Here is an 11,111-nt window from a genome sequence, read left to right on the forward strand (position 1 = left end):
CAAAAAAATAAACAAGAATTTTGAAACTGAGTTCATCCAGTGTTCAGATTTTTGTACTAGAAATTTATGCAAATTAGCGCATATTTCATTAAATAATGCCTAATTTGCATGTTTAAACATACCATTTTAGAAAACTTGTAATACAAAAAATGTTTGCAATTATCAATATAATCAATCAACTGGGTAAGTAAGGTGATAACTATTAGTTAATATTTTTTACCCTATTCACCTGCAGTGTCTCGCCTTAACAACTCATTCAACTTTCCTAGGAAACTTCACAGAAAAGTACTGGAAACTATTCCGCAAGTCCACTGCTACTGTAACTTCCTGTTTTTTAGGATCTGATTAGTAATTGCAGTTTCAGTTTCAAATCAATGTGGGATCAGCACATTATTTGTGTGACTGAGTTTCCTGTTTGTGCTTCTAATTTCTGCTGTTTTTGTTAGGTTACCTGATATTTACACCCAGTTTAGAAAAGTAGTTGAGGGACAGGGCAGAGTGCGACCTGTCCTTTCCACCCCGGAGCAGGTTAAAGCTCTTCCCCTTGGACTGGAGGAGGGCACCATCCCGACATTTGAAGGCCTGGGACAGACAGGTACCTGTGATTTACATAATTATACTGTATTTAGAGTAAACTGCACAAGTATCTCAAGATACAAAACATGACACAGTCAGTAAGATGGTGAAAAGCTCCAGGCTGAATCAGTTACTCATATTTCCTCTTTCTTAATATAGCAATGTTACATGAATTGTGCTGAGATTTCCTCTCAGATGACTGTACAATCCACAGAGGAATATTTACAAGATAAACAGAATTAATTTTATGTTAAGCAGTGAGGAATAATCATGATACATTTCCTGTCTGTGGTTTCAGAGCCGGTGGAGGACTGCCGCTCGGCCTTCCCATGGGTGGAGAGACTGAGGCTCTTGCTAGGCTGAAACATTACTTTTGGGATACAGTGAGGCCTCTTCTTACAGTTTTCTAAAAATGACTTAAAGAAATAGTTCACCCTAAAATTCCGATTTGTTTACTCAAAGTTTACTCACCCTCAGGCCATCCAAGATGTAGATGAGTTTGTTTCTTCATCCATAAAGATTTGGAAAAATGTAGCATTACATAATTTGCACACCAATAAATCCTGTGCAGTGAATGGGTGCCGTCAAAATGAGAGTCCAAATTGCTGATAAAAACATCACAATAATCCACAAGTATTCCACTGGACTCCAGTCCATCAATTAACATCTTGTGAAGCAAAAAGCTGCGTGTTTGTGATAAACAAATCCATCAAGAAGTTTTTAACTTCAAACCGTTGCTTCTGGCTAAAATACGAGTCCTCGATCTATAATATTGCTTTTTCCAAATTCGTCTTGTCTGAATCAGGAGAGAAATATGCATAGATCAAACAGTGTTTACAAGCAAAAACAGGCCTCAGTTCTAAACAAATACTGTATGTCTGTGGATTTTGAAGTGAGAGGACAACAGGAGGTCAAGTGATATTATGGATTATGGACTGGAGTCATGTGGATTATTGTGATGTTTTTATCAGCTGTTTGGACTCCCATTCTGACGGCACCCATTCACTGCAGAGGATCCACTGGTGGTGAGTAGGTTATGTAATGTCCAAATCTGTTCTAATGAAGAAACAAACTCATCTACATCTTGGATGACCAAAGGGTGAGTAAATCAGCAAATGTTTATTTTTGGATGAACAACTCCTTTAATGGGGTCATATGATGCTATTTTAAAGATCATTATTTTATGTATTTGGTGTAACAGAATATGTTGACATGCTTTAATGTTCAAAAAACACATAACAGCGGCCTAGCGGAAGCCCCGGCTTAGCGTGAGCGGCAAGCACATGTGACGACCCCGGGCTTCGTCCACGGTGAATTATATGGTTGCAAAAATAAAACCCACCGCATCAACCGCTGATTAGGACTCTGCAATAAATGCAAAAATGTCAGGGGGTTATGATCAGAGTATACCATCACCTGAGCTTCTTTATGCACCAAGAGCAAAAACATGTATGTACACAATAAGTGCATTGTACCAAATTATTAATTTAAATGTAAGTACATAGTTGTTAAGGCCACTTAATATAAAGTGGGTCCATTGAAATCGCATCATATGACCCCTTTAATCAATGAGAGAGGGTTATTTAATGCTTTTGTTTTCTCACAGAATGCTGTTGCAGCTTAGAAGGAGACCCGGAATGGCATGATCGGAGTTGACTATTCCACAAAATTTTCTCCATGGTAAGCCCTCAAAATGATGTTTTCGTATGAGCAAAGCACAGACTAATTCTGAGCAGTCATGGGTTTTTGATGCTCCTCCTTCAGGCTTGCGTTGGGCTGCATATCAGCCAGGTTACATCTATGAGCAGATTAAGAAGTATGAGGCTGAACGAACCGCCAACCAAAGCACATACTGGTGAGTAACGTGTCAAATAAAATTAACTCGTGTCAGTGTTTTATATTCAGCATTACAACATTTTTCTTCACCAGGGTGATATTTGAACTTCTGTGGAGAGATTACTTCAAGTTTGTGGGTATAAAATATGGAAACAGAGTATTTCATATGAATGGTAAGTCTGGATTTATTTTTTTTTTTTGTTCAGTGTCACATGATCCTTCAGAAATCATTCTAATATGCTGATTTGGTGCTCACAAAGTATTATCAGTGTTGATCAATATTATCAACATTAACAGTTGTGCTGCTTTTTGATTTTTCAGGATTCTTTGATGAATAGAAAGTTCAAAAGTAGAGCATTTATTTGAAATTTTGTAACATTACAAATGTCTTTACTGTTACTATCAATTTAATGCATCCTTGCTGAATAAAAGTTATAATTTCTTGCAAATAAAAAAAAAACATACTGACCCCAAACTTTCAAACTGTAGTGGAGGGCAAAACATGTAAATTCATTAAATACTTATTTTCTTTGAACATTTGAGTATTTATAACTGGTTCTTGAGTAACAGATTTTAAAGTGCTCAATTAAATTCTAATATCAGCAAATTAAATGTTTAAATGATTGTTTCTTCCTTCATTTATCTGAAGGTCTGCAAGACAAGCATGTGTCCTGGAAGACCGATATGACGTTGTTCAATGCATGGAAGGGTAATGTGACTCTTAGAATTTGCTAGTCTTTTTATCCAGTTCTTAATTTTGTACTTGATTTTATTAATCAACCGAAGAATGCACATTTCAATAGATTTTCTCTGAATGAAAAGTTAAATATTTTTCGCTTGTTTAGAGGGGAGAACTGGGGTGCCATTTGTAGATGCGAACATGAGGGAGCTTGCACTGACAGGATTCATGTCCAACAGAGGACGTCAAAATGTGGCCAGCTTTTTGACCAAAGACTTGGGCTTAGACTGGAGACTGGGTGCTGAGTGGTTCGAATATTTGCTGGTAGGAAACATTTGCTATGTGTGATGGAGTGGGTTGATGCTCTCTGCTTTTTGCTGCCGCTTGATGCGCTATTGTCTTTCATTGGTGTCAGGTGGACCATGACGTCTGCAGCAACTATGGAAACTGGCTCTATAGTGCTGGAATAGGAAATGACCCACGAGAAAACAGGAAGTTTAATATGATCAAACAAGGACTGGACTATGACAATAACGTAAGTTGTAGTTTTTACAGGTCTTTTACGGTAATAGCACATAAAACCAAAAAAAACACCTGCATTCTTGATTCATATATTTTGCTAGCACATCTAAACAAAAAAGTAAGAGAGTAGTTGTCACACTTATTCCTCCAGTGAATATTTCTCAGAGTAGATGTATTTTTAGAGCTTTATCATTTTGAAAAGTAATATTAGTTATTTGTATTCTTAAAACAAAAGGATAAACTTGAACTTTTATGACAACCTGCTCCAATAGCAATGCGTACAGTACTATGGGGTATGTTGTCACAGTGGATAAAAGTGACATTAAATAACCATAATTTAAGTAAAATAATGATAAAACAATTAATGGAACACTTAAATTGGAAAAGGAAACAAAAATATCAAACCATTGTTTTAATCAACATAAATGAAATGAAATGAAATGAAATAATTTAGCAGGTTAGTGACAATTAACAGGCTTTAGTAAAAAAATAAAATTTTATATATATATATATATATACCTGTATATAAAAAACAAAACAAAATAAATTACAGTTTTAAAAGTGCTTAATTATACTCTGATATCATTCAATTAAATAGATGTTTAGATGATTAAAATGATCATTAATAATAAATTAACAGCTGCTTTTGGTTCCTAAACTTATGTGAATCATATTCATAAAGGCACATCCTGGTATTTTCCACTTTTAAATACTCTTTATTGTTACTTCAGTGAGCAGGTTCTAAGTTGTCACAGTGGAACATGTCATTAAATAACCATAATTTAAACAGTAAAATCAAAAATACAATGAAATAACAAATCATAAAACACCAAAATTGATAAGGGAAGCATTAAAAAAAAATCTAACTATTGTTTTAGGATGGTTAAAATAATATAAATAAATAAATCATTCACCAACTCTTGAATATGGTAATATATCACCAAATTAAATGGATGTTTCAATAATTAAAATGACCATTAATAATAAATTGAAAGCTGCTTTTAGTGCCTAAACCTATGTGAATCATATTCGTAAAGGCATATCCTGGTATTTTCCACTTTGCTCTTCATTGTCACTTAAATGAGCAGGCTTAACTATGAGCGTAAGTGTAAATATAGGAAGAGGAAGTTACACATACTTTTAATGCGTCGGAGAGATTACTGCAGGATGATAAGGCATATTTTGATACAAAATTGACACTTGTGACATGTCTGTGAAGGGGGACTATGTGCGACAGTGGGTTCCAGAGCTTCAAGGAATTAAAGGTGGGGACATTCACACCCCCTGGACCCTCAGCAACTCTGCACTCTCACGCGCCCAGGTTTCACTCAACGAAACATACCCTTCCCCTGTCATCACAGCGCCTGAGTGGAGTCGCCATATCAACAACAAATCAGTAAGATTATTAGCAACATAACGTCATTGATTATTAGGGACAAAGATAAGCTTGTTTTTAAACATATTACACAATGTCATTTGTTATCTTTTCAGTCTGGTCCACCAGCAAAAGGAAGGAAGGGCTCATCGTACGCACCAAGACAGCACAAAGACAGAGGCATTGACTTCTACTTCTCCAAGAATAAGAGTTTCTGAGGAGGAGATGTCGTGGAAAAGTGCTTTTTCTGCTGCTGGGCATCACAAATAGACCCGAGGCATCTGTTTAGGCCACAGGTTACGCAGTGGAATGAGGAAGGGGAAATGAAAAATAGTTTGGTTTTGTGTTGCCCTTTCTGAATCTGTTTTCACACGCAGACACAGAAACCGCTGCTCACATTCTGAAGACATTTTTATGAACTGTAACTCAGATTTTCATGTATTTGTATATATTGTGTTGAATACAATATTGTATTTCTGGTGGTTTTAATAAATCCCTGTGAATGTCCTGGTGTAGTCAAGTATGATGAAAAGTTTTGGTTTGGAATTGTTTTTAAGGTTGTTATACCTAAAAATAAAAGGACTGGGATTTTTTTTTTTTGGTGAGTTTTCCCTCATCACATGAAACGGTGATGATATATGATGAAAACTGTAAGAAAACTGAAAAAGTTTGAATAGTGCGCACATAAAGAATATTTTCTTCATTTATTCAGAAAAAGGAAGTGAGAAGTGCCAACTGTTTCAGTTTGGTTTTAAAAACTGAGGGAAAACGCTGTAAAATACAGCTGTGTGCTGAGAACGCTATGATTACTTGTAAAAAAGTAAAAAGCAACCTTTTCCCCCCTCAAACTTTAAAGCATATTTATGATACATTAATTTCAATGACTTTTCTTAGGGTTACTCAATTTTATCATTTTAAAAATAAGTCAAAATATATGTTTCTTGTCAATAAAATTGCTTCCTGTATGTTGGTCAGACCACTGACTTTTGGTGGACAAAGTGTTAATATTTTACAACAAAATTGCTTCACTATCACTTAAACTGAACGCTAACAAAGCTGTAAACATAATTAGACAAAATATTGTATAATATTCTACACACTGAACCAAAACGCTTCTGCAAAAGAGACCATTTTAAACATTTCTCCTCCAAAATCAACTTAACCCCAGCGTAATCGCAGCGGAAATGGTCCATATTTGGTGTTGCTCGCTGTGCCTTTGGAAGCAGATCTGAGATCAGTGCTTGACTAATTTCTCCAGGATGCACAAAGTCCTGACACTGGTCCTGAAACAGTCGATCCCATAGATGTATATATACGGTCGATCCTGCCTTTTTACGTGAACATACGCGCGCTCATGACTCCATTGGCTGTACGTGTATTTCGTCATTTCTCTGACGTTTTTTTGCGAACATTTCCTCAATCTTCACGTAGTTGTTTATTGTACTGTACTGCGTAGCAAACCACAGTTCGTGATTTTTTTATTTCCCTCAGTTTATCGGTAGCGTCGGAAAATGACACCTTAAAATATTTAACTTTTGTATCACTTTCCTCTTCTCGAGTTAAACGCGGAGATTAACAACTTTAGTTTTTATAAATCCGATTTTGCCATAAATATGAATAAATTACAGTTTTAAAAGTGCTTAATTATACTCTGATATCATTCAATTAAATAGATGTTTAGATGATTAAAATGATCATTAATAATAAATTAACAGCTGCTTTTGGTTCCTAAACTTATGTGAATCATATTCATAAAGGCACATCCTGGTATTTTCCACTTTTAAATACTCTTTATTGTTACTTCAGTGAGCAGGTTCTAAGTTGTCACAGTGGAACATGTCATTAAATAACCATAATTTAAACAGTAAAATAAAAAATACAATGAAATAACAAATCATAAAACACCAAAATTGATAAGGGAAGCATTAAAAAAAAATCTAACTATTGTTTTAGGATGGTTAAAATAATATAAATAAATAAATCATTCACCAACTCTTGAATATGGTAATATATCACCAAATTAAATGGATGTTTCAATAATTAAAATGACCATTAATAATAAATTGAAAGCTGCTTTTAGTGCCTAAACCTATGTGAATCATATTCGTAAAGGCATATCCTGGTATTTTCCACTTTGCTCTTCATTGTCACTTAAATGAGCAGGCTTAACTATGAGCGTAAGTGTAAATATAGGAAGAGGAAGTTACACATACTTTTAATGCGTCGGAGAGATTACTGCAGGATGATAAGGCATATTTTGATACAAAATTGACACTTGTGACATGTCTGTGAAGGGGGACTATGTGCGACAGTGGGTTCCAGAGCTTCAAGGAATTAAAGGTGGGGACATTCACACCCCCTGGACCCTCAGCAACTCTGCACTCTCACGCGCCCAGGTTTCACTCAACGAAACATACCCTTCCCCTGTCATCACAGCGCCTGAGTGGAGTCGCCATATCAACAACAAATCAGTAAGATTATTAGCAACATAACGTCATTGATTATTAGGGACAAAGATAAGCTTGTTTTTAAACATATTACACAATGTCATTTGTTATCTTTTCAGTCTGGTCCACCAGCAAAAGGAAGGAAGGGCTCATCGTACGCACCAAGACAGCACAAAGACAGAGGCATTGACTTCTACTTCTCCAAGAATAAGAGTTTCTGAGGAGGAGATGTCGTGGAAAAGTGCTTTTTCTGCTGCTGGGCATCACAAATAGACCCGAGGCATCTGTTTAGGCCACAGGTTACGCAGTGGAATGAGGAAGGGGAAATGAAAAATAGTTTGGTTTTGTGTTGCCCTTTCTGAATCTGTTTTCACACGCAGACACAGAAACCGCTGCTCACATTCTGAAGACATTTTTATGAACTGTAACTCAGATTTTCATGTATTTGTATATATTGTGTTGAATACAATATTGTATTTCTGGTGGTTTTAATAAATCCCTGTGAATGTCCTGGTGTAGTCAAGTATGATGAAAAGTTTTGGTTTGGAATTGTTTTTAAGGTTGTTATACCTAAAAATAAAAGGACTGGGATTTTTTTTTTTGGTGAGTTTGCCCTCATCACATGAAACGGTGATGATATATGATGAAAACTGTAAGAAAACTGAAAAAGTTTGAATAGTGCGCACATAAAGAATATTTTCTTCATTTATTCAGAAAAAGGAAGTGAGAAGTGCCAACTGTTTCAGTTTGGTTTTAAAAACTGAGGGAAAACGCTGTAAAATACAGCTGTGTGCTGAGAACGCTATGATTACTTGTAAAAAAGTAAAAAGCAACCTTTTCCCCCCTCAAACTTTAAAGCATATTTATGATACATTAATTTCAATGACTTTTCTTAGGGTTACTCAATTTTATCATTTTAAAAATAAGTCAAAATATATGTTTCTTGTCAATAAAATTGCTTCCTGTATGTTGGTCAGACCACTGACTTTTGGTGGACAAAGTGTTAATATTTTACAACAAAATTGCTTCACTATCACTTAAACTGAACGCTAACAAAGCTGTAAACATAATTAGACAAAATATTGTATAATATTCTACACACTGAACCAAAACGCTTCTGCAAAAGAGACCATTTTAAACATTTCTCCTCCAAAATCAACTTAACCCCAGCGTAATCGCAGCGGAAATGGTCCATATTTGGTGTTGCTCGCTGTGCCTTTGGAAGCAGATCTGAGATCAGTGCTTGACTAATTTCTCCAGGATGCACAAAGTCCTGACACTGGTCCTGAAACAGTCGATCCCATAGATGTATATATACGGTCGATCCTGCCTTTTTACGTGAACATACGCGCGCTCATGACTCCATTGGCTGTACGTGTATTTCGTCATTTCTCTGACGTTTTTTTGCGAACATTTCCTCAATCTTCACGTAGTTGTTTATTGTACTGTACTGCGTAGCAAACCACAGTTCGTGATTTTTTTATTTCCCTCAGTTTATCGGTAGCGTCGGAAAATGACACCTTAAAATATTTAACTTTTGTATCACTTTCCTCTTCTCGAGTTAAACGCGGAGATTAACAACTTTAGTTTTTATAAGTCCGATTTTGCCATAAATATGGCATCAAAATCAAGTATAGACTATGAAGCGATTCCAATAACAGCTTTAAACTGCAGTTTCCGAAAGAAACTTGGGCTGTATTTGAATCCAACAAACACAGTGGCAGCAGACTGGAGGACAGTCGCCGAAATGATGGACTTTACCTACCTGGAGATCAAAAACTTCGAGAAAAGAGACTATCCCCTTGAAAAGGTCTTAACGGAGTGGGAAACTCGTCCAGAGGCAACAGTAGCAAATTTACTGTCGATTTTAGAAAAAGCTGAAAGGAAAGATGTTATATCTGACCTCAAAGAAATTATAGGTATGTCAACAAGATTTTATTTATATTACATCATTTATATTATAATATAACTATGAACTATTGCTTAATCCTGGCTTAGTCTAAGCCCCGTCTGTGATACCAGGCCCTAATGTTTTATGAATTATGTATATGCTTTAAATAACTAAATTGAATTAATTTAAATGCTTTATTGTCACATTATTATCAATATTAGTATTGTTTTTCATGTCAGTTAAAAAAATAACAATTTACAAAAGGAAAGGAAAATTTTACAGAAAGGAAAATAACAGAACAGAACAATAATAGATAACAGAACGGATAAAAGAATAACAGAATTTAACCCTAACAGAATTATTTAACAGAGCCACCCACAAGTAGAAAAACACGTTATTGCAATTCTTGTCCACTCACTTAAACAAAAGTTGTCTGTTTATTGAAACATCTTTTCAGAAAATTAAGCCATATCCCTAAAACAGAAGGGGGAAAAAATCTCCAAAGAGCATGATTGAGAAAAGAATGACTAATTCTGAGGAAATGAAAACAAATGAAATGGCTCTCATTATTTTGGACAACAGAGAAGATCTCCACCTAAGTGCTGTTGTATGTTGTTGGTGTTTGTGCACAGATGATGACTGCAGGAAGTATTTGGAAAGACAACAGAGGAAGCCTGTCCAGGTTCCAGTGGTGGACAGCTGTGGGCCGCGCACACAGGAGCGAGAAGGCATCACACTGTATGATGATCCACAAGGTGAGTTGTCCCTGTTCTGTCTGAATGCACTGTGGAGTTAGTTGTGTAGCAGATTACCAAACTAATCATTGTCTTCACTGGACAGGACTGACACCGGAGACCTTTGATGCTTTCATCTGCTATTGTCAGAATGACTTTCAGTTTGTGCATGAGATGATCAAACAGTTGGAACAGACTAAATACAACCTGAAGCTGTGTGTCTTTGACCGAGATGTCCTTCCTGGCACGTGCGTGTGGACCATCGCCAGTGAGCTCATAGAGAAAAGGCAAGTTGGTTTGGGGTTATTTATCATCCAATGCTCACTTAAAGGTAATGTTTAAAAAATATAATAATAATAATTTAAGAATAATTTTTGTTGTAATATTTAGCAAATATAAAAATGAATATCTGTTCTTTATCACGTACATTATATTGCTGTGGTGTCTTTTATTTTTAATTTGTTTATACAAAATAGTCTATAACAGTAATATCAGCCATTTATTGTGTGTCAGTCATAAAATAATTATTTAAAAAATCTGCTTTTGGTATTGGCCAGCAGAATTTTAATATCTGTGCATTCCTAGCTATTATTATTATATGCATTTTATACATTTATAAATTCTTGATGAATTGTTTAATATCTTTAAATGTTTGTGGTCAGTTGTAATCTTTTTTTTTTTTTGCCCTTTAGGTGCAAGAGGATGGTGGTGGTCATTTCTGATGACTATCTGGACAGTGATGCATGTGACTTTCAGACCAAGTTTGCACTCAGCCTTTGCCCAGGTACACCATTTTTCTTAAAGGGGTCATATGATGCTGCTAAAAAGAACATTATTTTGTATATTTGGTGTAATGAAATGTGTTTATGCGGTTTAAAGTTAAAAAAACACATTATTTTCCACATACTGTACATTATTGTTTCTCCTCTATGCCCCGCCTTTTTGAAACGCGTCGATTTTTACAAAACTAATCGGTCTGAAAAGCGAGGTGTGCTCTGATTGGCCAGCTATCCAATGCGTTGTGATTGGCCGAATACCTCAAGCGCGTGAC

General features: G+C 35.6%; 2 protein-coding genes and 1 pseudogene across 2 annotated transcripts in view; all 3 read left to right on the plus strand.

Annotated features, from left to right (window-relative positions):
* The window catches only part of LOC107741016 (cryptochrome DASH-like), a 9,607-nt pseudogene extending 4,107 nt beyond the window's left edge, over positions 1-5,500 (plus strand).
* A 1,755-nt stretch (positions 5,501-7,255) lies between these two features.
* On the plus strand, positions 7,256-7,950 carry LOC107741018 (cryptochrome DASH-like). The gene is made up of 2 exons (XM_016553594.1): positions 7,256-7,459; positions 7,555-7,950. Exons 1-2 carry the CDS (start codon positions 7,271-7,273, stop codon positions 7,654-7,656), a joined length of 291 nt encoding a protein of 96 aa, XP_016409080.1. The 5' UTR covers positions 7,256-7,270; the 3' UTR covers positions 7,657-7,950.
* An 891-nt stretch (positions 7,951-8,841) lies between these two features.
* myd88 (MYD88 innate immune signal transduction adaptor) overlaps positions 8,842-11,111 on the plus strand; it is a 5,202-nt gene continuing 2,932 nt past the window's right edge. Inside the window, exons 1-4 of the mRNA XM_016553595.1 lie at positions 8,842-9,354; positions 9,959-10,081; positions 10,167-10,347; positions 10,753-10,844. Of these exons, the coding sequence (XP_016409081.1) occupies positions 9,051-9,354; positions 9,959-10,081; positions 10,167-10,347; positions 10,753-10,844 (700 nt within the window). The 5' untranslated portion in view covers positions 8,842-9,050. The remainder of the gene's footprint in view (positions 9,355-9,958; positions 10,082-10,166; positions 10,348-10,752; positions 10,845-11,111) is intronic.

Source organism: Sinocyclocheilus rhinocerous, unplaced genomic scaffold (genome assembly GCF_001515625.1).
Source record: "Sinocyclocheilus rhinocerous isolate Xijiao unplaced genomic scaffold, SAMN03320098_v1.1 scaffold2000, whole genome shotgun sequence".
NCBI classification, from domain to species: domain Eukaryota; kingdom Metazoa; phylum Chordata; class Actinopteri; order Cypriniformes; family Cyprinidae; genus Sinocyclocheilus; species Sinocyclocheilus rhinocerous.

Coding starts and splice junctions, on each gene's coding strand:
- LOC107741018 (XM_016553594.1), top strand. CDS start 7,271: ATGTCTGTGAAGGGGGACTATGTGCGACAGTGGGTTCCAGAGCTTCAA. Junction 7,460..7,554: donor GCCATATCAACAACAAATCA/GTAAGATTATTA, acceptor TTATCTTTTCAG/TCTGGTCCACCAGCAAAAGG.